This window comes from Mus caroli, chromosome 13, assembly GCF_900094665.2.
Source record: "Mus caroli chromosome 13, CAROLI_EIJ_v1.1, whole genome shotgun sequence".
NCBI lineage: Eukaryota > Metazoa > Chordata > Mammalia > Rodentia > Muridae > Mus > Mus caroli.
The window spans coordinates 87,147,659-87,167,476 of NC_034582.1; the positions used below are offsets into that span (position 1 = coordinate 87,147,659).

At 39.5% G+C, this 19,818-nt stretch overlaps 1 protein-coding gene across 2 annotated transcripts in view; it reads right to left on the reverse strand.

The window, feature by feature from the left end:
* Jmy (junction mediating and regulatory protein, p53 cofactor) overlaps window positions 1–19,818 on the reverse strand; it is a 62,836-nt gene that overhangs the window by 10,839 nt on the left and 32,179 nt on the right. For both annotated transcript variants that reach the window (XR_003834631.1, XM_021180378.2), the window contains exons 4-9: window positions 15,692–15,861; window positions 10,417–10,582; window positions 9,893–10,080; window positions 9,301–9,387; window positions 1,888–1,983; window positions 316–922 (exon numbers count right to left, since the gene is read on the reverse strand). Coding sequence is in view for 1 of the 2 variants with exons in the window: in XM_021180378.2 (XP_021036037.1) it covers window positions 316–922; window positions 1,888–1,983; window positions 9,301–9,387; window positions 9,893–10,080; window positions 10,417–10,582; window positions 15,692–15,861 (1,314 nt within the window). In the remaining variant the exon portion in view is untranslated. The remainder of the gene's footprint in view (window positions 1–315; window positions 923–1,887; window positions 1,984–9,300; window positions 9,388–9,892; window positions 10,081–10,416; window positions 10,583–15,691; window positions 15,862–19,818) is intronic.

Here is a 19,818-nt window from a genome sequence, read left to right on the forward strand (position 1 = left end):
TAGTCTCACAAGAGACAGCTATATCTGGGTCCTTTCAGCAAAATCTTGCTAGTGAATGCAATGGTGTCAGCGTTTGGATGCTGATCATGGGATGGATCTCTGGATATGGCAGTCTCTAGATGGTCAGATGGCCTTTTCTTACGGAGCACAAAAAGTACTACTTAATCAAATGTCACTTCAGAGGCTAGCTTAGAAACATGACTATCAAATAATGTTCAAAAATTGTATTTTAAGCTTTGCAACACATAATTCAAGGCAAAGCTCCTTCCCTGTGCTTCCCTTCACACCAGCACCATACAGGCCCTGTGCACTCACCTCTCCTCCTCTGCAGCCCTTCCGCAGTCTTTCTGAGCTTTTTCCGGGCGCTGACCAGCTGGCTGCTATCGAAGAGGTGTGCCGCAGGTGCACTGGCTGACTTTGGGATGCTCCTCTCATTGCCCTGCGTCCTAAGTGCATCTTTCTCCAGTGTCTCTGCAGTGGTGGAGGCCCCATTGTCCTTTGCAACAGGCAGGGGTGGGGGAGGGGGTGGAGGGGGTGGAGGGGGAGGGGGAGGTGTTGGAGGAAGAGGGGGTGGGAGAGGATCTATAGTAACAGAACACGGTTTGGGGTCAATACTAGTCAGCAGTGGAGCTGACTGTGGAGGAGGCAGTTCAGGGCTGACAACAGCACGAGGAGGTAATGAGGTGGATTCAAGTTGTTCTGATGAAGTGTCTTCAAGTTGGACAAGGCTTCGGGGTTCTGCTGTCTGTGAAGGCCCAAGCTGGCTTCCTCCTTCCCCCACCTCTGTCTTCTCCTGCCCCTGCAGCACTGCTGGCAGAGAGTGACACTGCTCCTCACAGGGCACAGGGCTTGCTGTGCTTTTTCTTCGTGAATGCGCCACTCGTAATCTGGTCGATTTAAGGATGACTTGCCCGGGGTACCTCTAAAATAACACAGTTACTGAATGAGTATACTGTATGAAACTAACTTGATAACAAATGCTTAATTTCTTTCTTTTTTTTTTTTTTTTTTTTGGTTTTTCGAGACAGGGTTTCTCTGTATAGTCCTGGCTGTCCTGGAACTCACTCTGTAGACCAGGCTGGCATCAAACTCAGAAATCCACCTGCCTCTGCCTCCCGAGTGCTGGGATTAGAGGCGTGCACCACCACGCCCAGTCGCTTAGTTATTTCTTTAACAGAATGTTATTCATTTAGCTCTTTACTGATTTTATTCGAAACAGGGAAAAAACAAACAAGCAAACAAACTAGAATACCTGTGCCTGTCAATTCCTTTGAAACAATTATCCCCAGCTCCTTTATTATCTACTATCAAATATGCTAAGACTTGTTCCCTCTTATTCTTTTACCTAATTAAGCCAACTGCTTAAAAACAACATGGGCAGGGCCTTGTGTTTAGTCCCAGCACACAAGAGTCTGAGGGCAGCCTGATATACATTCCAGTCTAGCCAGTGCTACATAGAAAGACCTTATCTCACAAACAAGAAAACTAGCCAAGTGACTTTAATCTTCAATGGAAGAAGCAGTACATAAAACCCAATGTACATACTAAGAAACTATTTTCAAATGCTTAAATAAGGGGGGAGGGGTTTATAGGGCACCTTTTAAAAAAATACCTGATAATTTTCTGATAGGAGTGAAATAAAGTGTTTTTGTACTGTTGACATTAACAATTTTTTTTTAATTCAAAAGATTCCAGGCTTTCTTGACACTATCTCTCTTTATATACTCAGGAGGTGGTGCTCCAGGGGCCAAAAGAATATTACTGCTGACTTAGCCAATTTAACTGCTCCAGCTGGGAATACACTCTAAACAGAACTCCTACAATCAGAGTGTCCTATGACTCTCTCTGAAGAGCAATGTAAATCAAACATTAGCACATTTCTATTACCTGCTTAAATGTTCGAAGTCTATCCAGTGTCCTCTGTCTCTCTTGGCTAACCCAGGCACTTTTTCTTTCCTCTTCATCATGCAATTTGTCTCTCTTCTGGTAAAGAAGAAAGTGATCGCATTATACGGTGCCCAATTTATTTTAACAAGAGAAAGGGAAAGGAGAAGATTTCTCCCTAACATGTCAAACAAATTAGTTAAGATGATTCACTGAACAATGCAAAACTCTATACTTCCAATAAGTGCACAGTGGTCAGATAAAGTAAACTGTACACTGCTTTGTCTCAGGGGTTTAGGCTAGAACAAATTTTGTCAGAATTACTTCTGGCTTCACATTCAGCCTACTCAAATATAAGTGACTCTTCAAATAAAATCAGCAACTGCCACATCAGTAATTTTTCATTTGTCTGTTTTTGTTTTCAAGATAGGGTTTCTCTGTGTAGCTCTGGCTGTCCCAGAACTCGATAAGACATGGCTGGCTTCAAACTCAGAGATCTGCCTGCCTCTGCCGCCTTCAGCTTAAACCCCTTTTCTTTGAAAGGAGGGGAACCATGTTAATTTAATGTTATACAGTGTATCAACCAGCAGTTAGAAAAATATGCTTCCAATATTGTTCATGAATCATGTGGGTAATACTACACCCTGTAGTAGGCGTGCTATTAACATTGATGTTTGTAACTTTCTCCTTCCTGCTGAATTACCTAAGAGTTACAATAACAAAATCTCATTTGTCAGATTATATTTTAGTTAAACAAATGAAGACTTTCTAGGTAGGCAAAGTGTGTACTGGCTGGTTTTGTGTATCAACTTGACACAGCTGGAGTTATCACAGAGAAAGGAGCTTCAGGTGAGGAAATGCCTCCATGAGATCCAGCTGTGGGGCATTTTCTCAATTAGTGATCAAGGGGGAAAGGCCCCTTGTGGGTGGGACCATCTCTGGGCTGGTAGTCTTGGGTTCTATAAGAGAGTAGGCTGAGCAAGCCAGGGGAGGCAAACCAGTAAAGAACATCCCTCCATGACCTCTGCATCAGCTCCTGCTTCCTGACCTGCTTGAGTTGCAGTCCTGACTGCCTTTGGTGATGAACAGCAGCATGGAAGTGTAAGCCAAATAAACCCTTTCCTTCCCAACTTGCTTCTTAGTCATGATGTTTTGTGCAGAAAGAAAATCCTGAGTATGACCAAGTTTTATCACTTTTCTAATGTTAAGTTATCCTCCCCACTTCAGCACGGAATGAGAGATTACCATGACCTGCTCAAGGCTGACACACAAACTCAGGAAGCAGTCATATTTAAAACCAGAGACAAAGCCAAACTCGAGCTGCCTCTCAGACTAATTTCACCTAGGAATTAAGCTCTTTTCTCTCACCCTTTCATCTCATGGCTCAACTTCAGCCCTGACAATAGCAGTTCTTGCTCTATGTGCTTGGATGATGATATCAAAGCCTACAATCAAAAGATCTTTGTTTCCTTAAAAATGTAAGAGGTGGATTGGGAGTGGTGGCACAAACCTTTGATCTCAGTGCTCAAGAGGCAAAGTCAGGAGAGGTCTCTGGATTCAAGGCCAGCCTGGTCTACATAGTAAGTTCCAGGACAGCTGTCACTAAAAAAGACCCTGTGGTGTCTCAAAACAAACAAAGAAAAAGAAAAAGAAAAGGAAAGGAAAGGAACAAAGATGGATTAATCAGCAAAGTGCTTACTGCAAAGAGTGAGAAGCCATGTGTAGAAGGAGGTACCAACAAGCAGATTCCTGAAGCGACTGCCAGCCAGTGTAGCCACTGGGGCAATGAGACCCTACACAGACAACTAAAAAGGAAAGAGACTAAGACAGACAACAGAAATGGAGCTCTAGCATTCAAGCATGTTACCACATGTATGTATGCAAGCATGCGCACACACACACATAGCCAAGGCCCAGTGATGCACATTTATAATTATAATACTTGAGAAACAAATACAGAGGGATTGTTGTGAACTCTATTCTACATTTAAAAAAGTAAAATAAGGTGTGAGAATAGGTGTGAAGATATCTGGATAATATAATTTAGTAATAATATTTACAAAGAAAAAAAAAAAACACCTCAGAAAGAACCTGTATCCAGAGTAAAAAACAGCACTTGGAGGTCATGATAGTAGGAAGACGGGCATTCATTCTGAGTCCGTCTGGGCAAGACAGTGAAACCTTGTCTCAACAGACAGAATAGCCAATGATATAAAAGATTCCGATTTACAACACAGGAAATCATTTGGACCTCAAGAATGGGCATGTTAGGGTGGAGATAACCCAGTGAGTACAAGACAGGTTATCCTTGTCCCATTCCAAGACAGTAAGAAAGGAAACCACACAGGGCTAGTGATGGATGACTGCGCCTTGAAAGCTGCAAGTACGTCTGAAGTAGTAACAATTTTGGAATTCATTTTTTAACTTGTAGCTTTACTTTGGGTTGTTTTATTCTTCTATAATGATCACACATCACAATATACACAATGAAGGTTTTCAACTGGTTGAGACAAACACTGCTTGTCAAGTCGCTAAATTAAAACTGCTCATATTAAACTTAAACACCTGCCTCTGACTCCTGAGTGCTAGGGTTAAAGGCATGTGTCAATACCACCAGGCATAACTAATCTTAGGAGTAGTAGTGAAAAAAATGCTTAGGGCATATTTTAATATCTGATGTGTGATCAAACATAGGCACAAAATACAAAGGGGGTAAAACATGTTTACATAAGAAAACCATTCAAGGTCACACACTAGAAAAAGTGATGTAATTTGTTAAAATAGTTTCCATCTAACAAACCGGTAAGAAAGGCTGTTTAGGAACAAGTCCAAGTTCTTGGTCACTGATTTATGAGCCAACTACATACTGCATCACACATCAGGAGAAGGGTGGGGCTGGCATCCTTTTTCTTTTAGCTTGTGCTAAAAGAAACCTTGAGGTTTTTTGTTTGTTTGTTTGTTTGGTTTTGGTTTTTTTGATAAAAGTTCTCACAATGAAATTCAGGTTGGCCTTGAACTCAGCATGCACTGATTGGCTAATAGAGTGGGGATTTCTAGGTGGAGGTAGAGCATCAATCAATATGCTGGGGGGGGGCGCGGGGGAAGAGTATCAGTTTTCTAATTTCACCAATGATGGAGGTAGGAGGTGAACAACTTTTTAAAATTCATCTATTTTTATTTTATGTACACTGGTGTTCTGACTATATATATAACTATATAAGGGTGTTGGATCCCCTGGAACAGGAGTTACTGACACCTGTGAGCTGCCATTGGTGCTGGGAATTAAATTCAGGTCCTCTGGAAGAGAAGACAGTGTTCTTTAACCACTGAGACCTCTCTTTAGCCGCCAGAGGGCAACTTTTAGAATCAATTCTTTCCTTCCACTTCTATCTTAGGCACCAACTCGGGTCACAGACATATATGGCAAGCACTTTTACCCACCCACTGAGCCCTTGCCAGCCCAATAATGTATTGTAGTGTTGTGAGAAAATCTAAGGACAGGGATTGGATATGGCACAGTCAGAACACAGGGAGTATGTTATATACCCAGTAGGACTCCACTAGAGAAAACTGAATTTTTCTTTGACCGTGGGAATTAACTGCAGGCAGCTTCTTAGTCAGTGCTGTGTTATTAAGTGTATCAGTCTTGTTGTATCTGGAAGACAGTCTCCTTGGAATCATATACCACCTCTGGTTCTTAGGATCTTTTCATCTTCTCTGCCATACAGATAGATCCCTGAGCCTTGAGGGCAGGGGTGTGATGAAGACAACCTGCTTAGGACAGAGTAGTCTGCAATCTCTAAACACTGTCCAACTGTGTCTCTGTTAATATCCACTTACCACAGGAACAAGCTTCACTGGTAAGAGTTAACCAAGGCACTGACCTATATCCCAGCCTGGTGTGATCTTTTGATATTTTTGAGACAGTTTTACTAGATTGCCATGTCCAAAGCCAAATCTGTCCTCAAACTTAGAATCCTCTGTCTCAGCTTCCAGATTACAGACATATACCACATGCTCATTGTAAGTATGTTTTTGTTGTTTTGCTTTTAAGACAGAATGTTTCTATGTAACCCATGCTGGTCTCAATTTTTCGGTGATCTTCCTGCCTTTATTTGCTAAATGCTAGGATTAGAGTTGTGTACCGCCTTATCTGTGAAGGATGTTTCTAATGGGAAAACACGATTTGTTTTCTGACCATACTTTTCCTATTTGGGGACTTGTTAAGGGTAGTGCTAGTCAGCAAGCAAACCACATTCTCTCTTCAGGTTTTTAAGAGTGAGTATTAGATGTTAAACTCCCCTCGGAGCTGCACTTTTAACTTATGTGGTTTCTATGGAAAACTTTCAACAATACGGTTAATGTATTAGGAGTTATATTTTAAATGCTATATCACCCAAGAAATTCCAACAAAGAAAACGTAAGTTTCAAAAGAGGCTTTGAGAGGCATTTATCAATTGTAATCAATCGAAGATTCTGAGCATGCACAACCTGTGATTTATGAGCCATGCACATGAGCTGCAGCTGAATGCAGGCAAGGACAGCGCTGAACGATGTCCTCCAACACAAACAATGCAAACTTACAGCATTATGTCATCGGGGAGGATTGCGTAGTTTTCGTGTGAATTTGAGGTAACTCAAATGGCCACGCCTGAAGCCGATTCTCCTTTCCCTGAATATGTATGCTTTACAATGACTTACTTTGTTTCTATTCTCCATCACATCACATGTTCTATCTAATTCTGATGTTTGGTCAAATTTTAAGATAACGTTTATCTCTGAGATTCCTGAGTGTTTTTATTTCTTTCTCCTTGTCCTTAGAAAATTCTTTGTGGACAAATTTAAGAATAGAATGTCAGTAACTAAACTAAGAACCCAGGTACAAATGAGAATGGGGCACCATCATTACCAGTCTGATTCCTTGTCTAACTCTACATAGCACTTTCTGACCCACAGACTTAGAAATGAAAGGGCAATAATTAATTTGCTATTTCTAGCTAAGAGAAAGACAGTCATATAATTTAAGGATAAGTGACTAATTTCCTGTTTAATTATGATAATAAGGGACAGCTTTAGCTAAATTGTGCCAAATTAGCTTAAGGAACTAAAGATGAACTAAAGTTTACTGATCTTTGGGTGATGGCCAAAGGAAGAAAAGAAGCTATAAAATAAGCAAGTACAGAAAAATATAGCCATCCGAGCATTTTTGATACTCAATTATTTATAAGCTCCATATCAAAACCCACTGCTATCAGAACTCACTGTATGTAAATATGATATAGTACCATAATGGGAAAGAAGGAAATGCCTAATGTAGCTAGTTAGTTACACACAGACACTTGGGAATGTAGGACAGCAGGAATTCCTCAACGTGACAAACATGACATCACACCCAATAGTAAGAAGACAAAGCTTTCTGCTAACTGGAAAAGGCCAAGGTGTCCCTCCATCCATCCTTTCTTATATCATATTAGAGGTCCTAGCTAATGCAGTAAGACAAGAAAATGAAATAAAGAAAATGAAATATACCACTAGAAAATATAAAATTCTGGGCTGGAGAGATGGCTCAGCAATTAAGAGCACTGACTGCTCTTCAAGAGGTCCTGAGTTCCCAGTAACCACTTGGTCGCTCACCACCACCTATAATGAGATCTGATGCCCTCTTCTGGTGTGTCTGAAAACAGCTACTGTGTACTCATCATATATATAAAAATAAAGAAGTAAAATCTTTTAAAAAGAAGAAGGAAATATAAAAGTCTGATAAATAGGAAAATTAGTCCACGTTTGTAAACAGTAAAATTCAATAAAATTGCTTCTTCTCAAGTTTATCAAGAGTCTCAATCCAAACCTTGAAATTATCTTGTGGTATTCTAAACTTTAGGCAGACTGCAAGGAAAAGCCTAGGGTTAATAAAACAACCTCCAAACAGACCCTTAGAGACAAGGTTACCTGACCTTTGACTAAAGGACAAAGGCAAGGCCAGGGAACATCAGCAATTTGTCCAACAAGTGGTGCTGAGGCAAACAGACATGAGCATGCCAAAAGGGGATGTAAACACCTCAGACTTTCCAGACAACTTAACTCAAAACAGGTTGTAGGCCTAAGTGTAAAATGTAAAGCACAAAAGCCTTACATTGTTTAAATGAGAGATATAACATAGCATGAGACACATCATAGCGTGAAACACAGCAACTAGGAACTCAGGTTTGCTCAAAGTAAAACCTCTGCAGAGGACACTTAGGGATAACTGTATACTAGGGAAAATACAGTAAAAGACATCTGATAAAGAACTCTTTTAAAACTCAACAAAAGCCAGAGTGGGTGCACACCTGGGGGGAGGAGAGGAGGTTCTCTATATAGTGACTTTAAGGTCATGCTCTGTATGGTGTCCTGTCAAAAAGTAAAAACCCTGAGCAAGGAATCTGATGATCACAGAAAACCGTGCTCAGCAGCAGTCACTTGAGAATGAGAACTAAACTCCTGAGATACTACTCTACCTATTACAACAGCTATCACTCTGAAAACAACAAAAAGCCGAATAGGGTTTAACAATATAGAGCTCTCAGTTAATGTTGGGTAAGTGCACGCTAGCACATTTACTTTGTAGAACAGCCTGATAGTTTCTTAAAACAATATAATCTTACCTTAGTATCCAACAATCCAAACGTTCAATCTGCACTATTAAGTAAAGTAAGTCAACCTGAATATGCGACATGTGTATATTCCAAACATACATAGGGCAGTAAAATTAATCTGATCCTACAGTCACAGATTCATGTCATTTTGCATCTGATCTCACAATACCAGGCAAGAACTTCAATGTAATCAAGAGGAACAATGTGCCAACACTAACCACTATTAACTGTAAGACATGTACAACTGTAATAGTAATAGAAAGCTGGAGGTGCAGCTGGGAAGGACACATGGAACTCTCATATGTATTTTGCCTAAAACTGATCACTCATTCATTCATTCAAACATAATCATTCACAGTTGACATAATTCTCATGCAATAGTTAGACCTTTTCAGATACAGGTGTAGAGAGAATCTCTATAGAAGCACCCCTGTCAATAAAATGTCTTTGATCTATTAGCTTAGGCAGGAAATAGGAAAAGTGGAAGTTCTCGTAGAGAGAGAGGATTTCTGAGAACAGAGTCAGGAGCAAAAGGGGAACTCTGAGGAGATGGCCGCCTAAAACGGATAAAGTGACCCGTCACGTGGCACACACGGTTATCCGTGTGTTATGGGCTCGTCAGAGAACAGAGCCCGGCAACTGGCCTAGGCATTCACTTGGAAATCTCAGAATTGTTATTTCTAGGAACAAAGTAAACAGGTGGAAAGCCCGAAGGTTACACATGGTGTCTGAGTACACACAAGTAAGATTCTGTTCCAAGGCCCCAGAAGCCCCTACTTACTATCTGTATTGTATGATGGGCTCTATATTCATCTTCACTCTGAAAACGCTGCTGGAACTTCTCGTGGTGTTTTGCAATGCAAATTTCCTAGAAAAATATAAAATGTATAAAACTTAGCAAAGTTCATGAGACCTGTTTTACTTAGAAGCACAGGAGCTAATGAGGACTCGCCCCTCTCTCCTTTACCAGACTAGAGCCTACTCTTTCTATACCTCTGGAGGGTCAGGACTGACCACGTGAGATCTGTCTAACCCTGACAGCTGTGTGTCAGTTCACTCTGTTAACACCCCAACCTCATTATGTAAGGCTATGGTACTGACATCTCTCCATCAGGGAAACCTCTCCTGCAGGGATGCAGAAACCATGTCCGTTGGCCAAGTAACCCTCTGAACAGCTAGAGTGCAACCATTCAGATGTATGTAAGACGGCACCTCTAAGAGAAATATATTTAATGTAAGGGGCTGAGAATAGGTAATGGATATTTCGTTTTAAGAATGGAAGTAAAAGTGGCCAAATCATATTACTAATCATAATTTGAATTATTAGACATGGATCAAGGATAAAGTAATGAACAAAAACAAGATTTCAATACTTTTTTATTTCTGAGGTAGGCTTTCTTGGCTGAGACACGGCCCCTTCTTGCTTCCAGCTGGCGTGCCTTCTGCTGCAGTTTCTGTAGCTCTTCTCTCTGGGCGTGCACAGACGCTGCCATCTCTTCCTTCTCCAGCATGGCCTCCATGCTTTCGTAAGTGTCATAGTATACCACTTCATCTCTCTTTTCTGTTATACAAGTGGTGGTTAAGAATGAGATTCTTCACTAAGTCATGATTAAAGGGTAAGGAAATAGACCTCAGACTAAATTAAGCAAATGTTTAGCAGTGTCTGGTGCAAAGTAAGTGTTCAATAAATACAGTCCTCACTCTCCCACATACCACACAGGCACAACTGCAAAAGTTCTGATTCTAAATGAAAATCCTTTAACAAAGCAGGCACGCTACAAACTGCGTTACAAACGCAATGTGTCGCCCAAACGGTTGAGTTCAAGGGCTCCTCTAGGAGCAGCACAGCTCCTCCCCCTCTATCTTGTGTGGACTTCTGTGGTTAAGCATGCCATACCTGATATAAGCCTTTTGATGCTCTCCAGCTGTGCGGTTAGTAACAACTCCTCACACTTCAAGATTTCAAACTGTACTTCATACAACTGAAGTTGCAGATCGTAGTAGTCAGATTCTAGCTGATCCAATTGAGCTATAGCTTCTGTGCCACCCTGTAAGCTTTGCATCTGCAGTGGAAATAACATTATTAACTGCTTTAGGAAAGAAATGAGTGCCGGGCACTGGTAGCACACAGCGCCCAGGAGGCAGAGGGAGGGGAATCAGAGGTTAGCCTGGTCTACAGAGTGATTTCTAGGACTAGCAGGCCACAGAATCAAGAACAAAATCAAGAACAAAATAAAACAAGTGAACAAATGAGTGAATGAAATAAGTAAAAATGAAAATCAGATTCCTGAGCTGGGTGTGGAACTGATAATGGAGAGAAGACCATTTAAGGCTGTGTGCCTGGAGAACTAGGCACAGGCTTGAAACTCTATCGACTCAGGAGGTGAATCTGTTAGATCAATTCAAGGCCAGCCTGTTAAAGAATTTGTCCAAGGTCACTCTGACATTTATCTTAGACTAAACTGTAAAGGAACTGGGAACAGCTCAGCTATTAAAGTGCTAGCCTGCTTGTACAACAGTCCTGTCTAGGTTTAGCTTCCACTATGTAAGTGGCAGGGAGAGACATCTATACATTTAGAAAATATGCATAGAACCAAAGAAGAGAAGGGCACCTCTTATACATAAGGGAAAAATAAAAACACAGTCATAAAACAGTAAAAGAAAAAGAAAAAAAAAGAGCTTTAATATAACCTACCACAAAACAAACTTTCAATGTCTACATCATAGCTTGTTCAGATTTAGGGGAACAATGTATTATCACCCTAACACAAATGTCAATGGTTCCTCTTCTCAATTCAAAAGCAGGCATTATGTTAGATGTTTCACATATACCAAGTCATGGGATCATGACACCTAGAAACTAGACATCACCATTTTCTCTAGACGTAAAGAGTAAGCAGATCTGAGACCCATCGAGTTGTTCTGTTCACATAAAAATGTGCTTACTACCTTCATTGAGAGATGTTCTGAGGGACAGTACCAAGATCTTAAATACTCATACGATAGTGTTCAATATTCCATGTACTAAAGTAAAACTCAAATAGGGAAATATAAACTTAATTTGAACTTGCTTACATGCTTTTAGGCAAAGGCCGAAAGAAATAAATGAGTTGGCTTCAATACACACATACACACACACACCCTGAGAATATATATACTCAGAAATCAAAAAAGACCATTAGCTTAAATTTTCTGTTGTGAAAGAGAAAATGCTGTCAAGCTTTTACATGAAGATGGCTCCTTTCTTAAGTGTTCTTGTGCATTCTCTGCTAACCAGAAGGCAAGCACTCTGATAACTGAACTGCTGCTGTGCTTTCTATAACTAGTTCCTTAATAGCATCTTAGCTGAAGTGTCTTCTACTTCAATTAATAACTATAAAGAAAATACCCTAAGTTTAAATCAAAATCAAATCAAAAGAAACAGTGCTTAATCTTTGTCTTAGTCAACGTTCTATTGCTGTGAAGAGCCACTGTGACCAAGGCCACTCTTATAAAAGAAAGTGTTTCCTTCAGGACAGCTTACAGCTCAGACCTAATCCTTCTCAAGCACTGTTGCTTCTTGATGATTAGCATCCAAATGGGGTCCAAACGGGGACCAGTCTCATTCAAGCCACCACAGCTTAAATTTGAACAAAATTCAAATGCTCATGGGATTATCAGTATCTAAGCATTAATTTAGAAAATGTATGTATTTCAAGTTCATTATTGTCTTCATGAAAAGCATTACCAATTATATTAATTCACAATTTTAACCTTTTAATTTTATTATCAAGAATTTTCTTTTTATAATAAATAAAAACAGTGGTCTGTTTGAGCTCCAATGACTTTCCCTTCCCACACTACCTAAGTGTCTTCCCAGACGACATAAAGGTTAGGGCTGGGTTACCTGGTCCTGTCTCTTCCCACCTGAAAATGCAATACTGACATTGTTTTAAAGAACAAATCTCCAGCATGCAGGAAGCCAGCCTCTGCTGGTAAATTTCAGGCCTGCCAGGACTATCAAGACCTTGTTTCAAAACAAACAAACAAAAACAAGCCTCTCTTAATCTAAAATCATGGGGTAGGACTATGTTACAAACAAAGATTTCAAGGGCAAAGCATGTGCTTGGAATGGGTTTAATATTTTACATGTGTTCTTTTTCTCATGAGTAATGCAAGACGCCTTAAATTACAGCTACGAAAGCTGACAGTACCTCACAGTTAAATACATATACAGCACAATACCTATGTTATACATACTACAAGTATAAACTTGGCAAGAATGACTGACAATTTTTTTAAATGCTCTGAAGAATTCAGACACATAATGCAGACACATAAAAGCACACTGTTACAATTGTGGATGTTGACGACACAGACTCACAAACACTAGACCTCAGCCTCTTCCTTCTCTACGCTGGAGGTCTATTTATAAAAAGCTGTACTTTCTAATGTTAGGGGTCAGGTGTCTTTGCCTTTGGCACCCTGTATTGCCAGAACAGCTCAGGATCAGACAGATCATGTCAACACTAAGAAATGAAATGAAGGTAAAGTCTACTTCACAAACAACTGGCTGAGCTGACTTAAAGGAAAATCCAGATTTTAAAAAAAAAAGGAACCAGCTCGATAAAGGGAGAGTGCAGTAGAGATGCCTCGGGGAAATATAGGATGGGGCTGAAATCCTTCAGAGATTGAATACAAAGTGTAAATTGGCCCAGACAAGGTCCAATTTTACCTACTGGAATAAGAAAACATAAGGGTAAAAAGACTGCTTTCTAGAGTAATCTATGAGCCCTTATTTTCAAACAAGCCGAGAAGCCTAAGGAAGTACAAGGACATCCTGGGCTATACAGTGAGACACTATATTACATTTTTTTAATTAGTAACTGCCATTGTAGAACATCTCAGTATACCCAAGCCAAGTATACCCATGCATTAATAATATAATCGTTATGTGTAAAAGTTGTCCACTTGCATCTATGTCTAAGTGCCATAAGCAGGTAGTGCTGAAGAAAGACACAAGACTGCTGGACTATCTAAAAATATATATATCTAAAACTATGTCTAAAAAAAATTTAACCTGTACTATTAAATGCAGACATTAGAGCTTGACAAATCTACTTCAACTTGGCGGGAGCTGGACTCTCTCACACACTCACTCATGGGAGTCTGGACTTGTGTAGCTGAGGATGAACTCGAGCCCTAACTTTCCAGTCTCCACATTGAAGGTATGAGAAGCATGCGTCACTACACATAGCTCCATGTTCAGTATGTTAAAGTCAAAATGACCAACCAAGAGAAGGGGAGAAAAGCAGGTCTATACTGGGTAATGGACCTGAATCCAGAACAAAATTCTTTAAAAGAAAAAAAAATTATTAGAAAAAAGAAACCAGCTAGATATTTAGAGAGACACTTCTTAAAAGTAAATATACAGCATTGTTTTCGAAATTCATACATTGTCAGTGGAACTGAATGCCTAAAACTCAGGGTTTTATTGCTTTATTATGCAGTTCTCTGCACACACTGGCTGGCGATAGCTAGATTATTATATTATGTGACTAAGTGGCTTTATTCTATATAACTTTTCATTATTATTTTAGTGCTGGATATCATGTGCATTCTATGCAAAAGTTCCACAATGGAATTACACTCCCTAATAAAAAGGCAGGTGTCTTTAGCCCACTGAACCATCTCAATCCCAGACGCAGTGTTTTAAAAAAGGCTGTATTTTGAAAAACAAGATATGGTCAAAGATCATAGTGAAATTTGACAAATAATGTGAAAATGATCTGTGCGCTTGATGAGATCACATATCTATGGACACTAGTCTCAGGCTTGGGCACAGCATGGAGATGGAGAGAAGGTACAAGGAAACCAGGAGAAACATGTCTTTCTTCTATGGTTAAGCATGGCTGCGCACCCCTTTAAGCCCAGCACTCAGGAGGTAGAGGCAGGAAGATGATGAGTTCAAGGCCAGTAGTTTAACAGAGCAAGCCCCAAGATAGAGTTGCACAGAGAAATCATATCTCAAAAAACAAAAAGAAAACAAAAACAAAAAAACAGAGAAAAACTTTTAATTCAATAAGCAATGAAACTTCATTGGCCTTTTTCGTACCTTGGTGTATGCTACTCACTGTTAAATAAAAAGCTACTATGAAACATCATGTGTCCAGATCTTCACAGGTGGCAATCTTTAAGTGGGTGCAATCACAAACATTATCTCATAGAAATGGTCTTAAAATGGGGTACAAAGTCTGGTAGTTTAAAGGAGAATAGGCTCCTGATAATGAGTGGCCACCACAAGCTCAAGTTTGAATGTTTGGTCCCAGTTGGTGGGGATGTGAGGCTGTTGGAGGACTTATATCACTGGGAATGGGTTGTGGAGTTTCAAGACAATCACTATTGCCAGTTGGCTCTTTGCCTTGTGCTCCTTTTCAAATTGAAATGCAAGCCATCAGCTACTGCTCCAGTGCCATGCTTGGCTACAACTATGCTCCCTGTTATAATGGTCACAGACCCTACGCCTTGAGAACCATGCCTTGGTCATGGTGTCGTAGCACAGCTATAAAAAGTAAGACAGGAAGATAGCCATGTGTCCTAACTATCAACTGTCAACCTGACCCAGCCTAGAACAACTGGTAAAGAATCTCAGTTGAGTAACTGTCATTTTATCATGTTGGTCTGTGAATATCCACCAAGGGCTGTAATGACTGGGAACAGATGCTGGAGACCTTAGCACACCGTGGGCAGAACTATTCCCTGAGCAGGTGGTCCTGGGTAGTTTAAACAAACCACCTGAACATGAGCTGAAGCCAGTTGAGAGAATAAGCCAGCAAACAAGTTTCTGCTTCAAACTCCTGCCTGGATGTTCCTCAGTGATGAACTGTGACCTGGAAGTAAACCAAATAAACCCTTTCCTCCCCTTAGCAATTGGTCTATATTTTATCACAGCATCAGAAAGAAACTAAAACATGCTAACTTTGGTGTCATAGGCGATAGACACAGAAACTGGATGCCTAGGTTGGCCAACCCAGCTTAATTGACAAATCCTAGGGCAATGAAAGATCTTTCCTCAAAGTGGTCATCAACTGAGGAATGACACACAAGGCTTCATGCATACACAAACACATGCATCTACATCTGAACACACGTGTATACTCGTTTTCAAAATTTTTAATGATAGCTTTTGTTACCTCTTCTTTTAGTGCATGTTTCTTCTGTTCCAGACAAATTTCTTTAGCTCGCATCATCTGCAAAGTCTCTTTAGAAACTGCATACTGGAGTTTTTCCATTCGTTCGGCAGCTGCTGCCCACGATGCTTTGCCAAATTTCTTCTGATCTGCTCGCATCCGATCATACACAGCTGTTAACAGTAATTTAGTAGAAATATTAAGGCACAAAACTACTAGACACTGAAGAACTATAAAGTCTTCGATTTCACTGGCTTTCACAATAAATTACACTCAATGTCTCTATCTCATAGTGCAAATGTCATGCTTTCTCTGTTGTCATGTAGTGGTGCATGCCTTTAATCCTAGTACTGAGAGGCAAGTAAATCTTCAAGTTTGAGGCCATCTTGGTCTACATTGTGAATTCCTGAACAGCCAGAGCTACATAGTAAGACACTGTCTCAAACAAAACAAACAAGCTTCACCATGCCCTGGGGAGATGGCTGAGCAGCACATGTCTGCTGCTCCTGCAAAGAACCTGGGCTTGCTTTCCAGCATCCACACAAGCACCTGTTAAAACCACTTCCAGAGAATTAGATGCACCTCTTCTGGGTTCCGCAGGATTCTGTAAAAATGTGGTGCACATAAACTCACAGACTCACATACATACATACACACACACATAAATTAAAAATATGTATAAATTGTAAAATAAAAGAAAATTGAGACTGGATATGGTGAGCTACATATTGAGTTAGTTACAGGACAGCCAAGGTTACATAGAGAGACCCTGTCTTAAAAAACAACAAAAAAGAAATAATCAACAAAAATAACATTTAGGAATGAATGGGAGGGGGCGTGAACATATTGAATACACGTGGGCAAAAGAAGATATATGTATATGTTAGCTGAAGTCTATCTAATCCCTATATATTCAAAATATTCACTGACTCCCCCAAACGATAAATTAAACTTAATGTCTTTAATGCACAGTCCAATATACATTCTGTTATCTTGAATAGTGGTATATGCCTTTAATCCCCGCACTCAGGAAGTAGAGTAGTTTCAGAAACAACATTTAGGAAACTTTGTGATGACCAGATGCCGGAGGAGCTAAGGCCATATGCCAGTGCAGATGGAACCAGCAGCCCTCAGAGGCAGCACAGCCCTCTTCTTTCCCAAAAGAAAGAGCTTCTTAGCTTGTGATAATAGGAATGACTGGATGAATCAAATGCTCATGTTGATAGACAGCTAATATGTTCCAATTTTAAAAAGCAGAAATGGAGAGATGGCTCAGCAAGTATGAACTCCCAAACTCTTCCAGGGGACCCAAGGTCAATTAGCAGCATACATGTTGGACAGCTCAGAGAGAAAAATGCCAGCTCCAGGAGAAGCAATACCTTGGGCCTCCATGAGCATCTGCAGTCACATCCCTACAACCACACAAACATATGCATATAAATAACTAAAGTAAAAAAGCATATCACAGATAGGAACACTGACAGTGGTGGCTCTTGAAATCCAGATACTTATGCCAATCACACTTTAAGAAATGACAGAAGCTGGAGATTAGACTAGCAATATGGGACATAATACTCACAACATGGGATAATCTCATGTATTTTCAAAAGTGATTAATTTTGTAGTATTTGTCTTTTACAATATAGAATTTAGTATACGCTTTGCTTTAATTTTTTCAGAAATCGTTTATTTTAGTTCTATTTATATGTGCAGGTATTTTGCCTAAATTTGTGTCTGTGCACACCATGTGTGCTTGGTGCCCATGGAGACCAGAAAAGAGCATCAGGTTCCCTTTAACTGGAGTTAACAGACAGCTGTGAGCCCCTAGGTGGGTGCTGGGAATTGATCTGTGTTCTTTGGAAGAGCAGTCAGTAATCATAACTGCTGTGCCATCTCTCCAATCCCAGAACTTCTTTCTTTAAAAAATAAATAAGTTCATTAATAATTCACATGCATCTTAAAGTAACTGTAAGTCAATTCCTTATGCTTACCTTCTCCATTCCTACACTGATGCTCAAATACAGCCATCCATTAAACCACTTCTGGTGCTTACTTTACAAATATTGCTATTTCTTGACTTACAGTCTTCAAAAAGCACATGTTCCTGTTCTGACAAATAAGGAATTTGCTTCCTTAGAAGTTCTGCTCCTGGAATAGGGGCTGTGGCGGTATGTGGGGTTACAGCTGCGGTAGCTGTGGGACTGGCTAAGAAATACTAAAGTTCCTCTGGGCTCAAATAGAATTTTACAAGAACATAATGGATGGAGAGGAGAAAACCTATGGTAGCTATGAAGGCTCTAATGCTATGTATGTAAAATTAATACCTTCTGATGGCCATGAATTTATTGTAAAAAGAGAACATGCATTAATATCAGGAACAGTAAAGGCCATGTTGAGTGGTCCCGGTCAGTTTAACAAGAATGAAACCAACGAGGTCAATTTTACAGAGATCCCCTCACAAACTTCCTAGATTGTTAAATAAAATAAATTAATTTTATTAATTATTAAAATTAATATTAATAAAATTAATTGTAAAAAATAAAGTTAATTTTTTCAGTATTTAATACCTGTAGTTTAGTTAGTAATTTTTTCACATATAGCATGTTGCCTATATGAATTTAAACTCTAAAGCTAATTGCTGAGCAGATTCCTTCTGTCATTTGTATAGCAGAGTTGAAATTTGTTTGCTACATCAACAAATTTAGGACATTTCACAAGCCAAAAAAATAAATAAATAATGCCAATTTATAGATGGGTTGCTTTCTCCTTTGGATGTGACCTTTAAAATTATAACTGATAATAGTAAATCCTGGAATGTAAACGTAAATGAATATATTCTACGGGTAAATACAGGGGCTTTTTATGTTTTTAGTGATTTTTTTTTTAAAAGAACCAGTTCTGATCTTATGCCACTGAGCATTACTAGAGTTATGCAAATAATTACATGGGAAACATGTTTATAACTTAGCCAAACCTAGAATTTTATAACTCAAAGAATAAGAGTTGAAATTTCTTATGTGTTATTTTATAAACTGCAGTATTGTTTAAGTGCATCTTGTGTTTTGTTTATTGCCACAATTCAAGTACTTTATTTAAAAGCAATTTTGGAAGCTAATCAGGTATATCTTTTAGAATAGTAACTGAACTGTAGCTATCTAGTCAAGTAAATGAGTTAAAAGTTCAAAAAAATAAATTAAAAAATTAAAAAAAGAAATTCTAAGCCGGGAAATTCTAAGCAGAGGCAGGCGATTTCTGAGTTTGAGGCCAGCCTGGTCTACAGAGTGAGTTCCAGGACAGCCAGGGCTACACAGAGAAACCCTGTCTCGGAAAAACCAAAACAACAACAACAACAACAACAACAACAACAACAACAAACCCAAACCCAAAAACCAGTAGCTCTGCTCCCTTTCCTTGGTCTGGAAGCTTTGCTGCTATGGTCACTGCTGCTCTTAGTGGCTCTGAGGGAACAGCTTTTTTCTGAAAATAACGCTTGCTTTCAAATACCTGAAATCACATTAAATAACATGCCTTAAGCTCATTTTAGACTGTGTTCAATCAGTTTCCCTACTTGCCCTTAAGAAAACAATGAAATCACCATTACTATACCTTGAATTTTTGATGTAGTCATATTGTATAATAAGCTAAATGCATAGCTTTTATCTTAAAACTATATACACTGCCATACCCCTCATCCAGAATAATGTATGTATGTATGTGTTGTGGTAATCATTTACTGAAAGTAGGCAACAACAGGTTGAAAGAAATACTAAAGAAACCAAAGATCCACCATAAATGTTGGAACCAACATGTGGATAGAGGTTAATAACATGTTTGCAGTTCTGAGTACAATCTTGGGTCAGTAAAACACCTCTTGTAAATTTTTGTAGAATAGAATCCTTTATTTCTTTCTCATATCATGTTTCTTTGCTCTTCAATAAATACAAAGCAAAATCCTGTTAGGGAAAGACAACAGGCTGCAAATGAAGAGAGACACAGGAAGACACGTTTCAAGTTTGGATTCACTGTTAGTCTAAACTGCCCCCAGAGGAAGAATCTTTGTAAACATGTACTGTGACAACAACAAGAGGAGCTGAAGTTTTCCACCTAGCATCTCCCTGGTCCTTAATTTA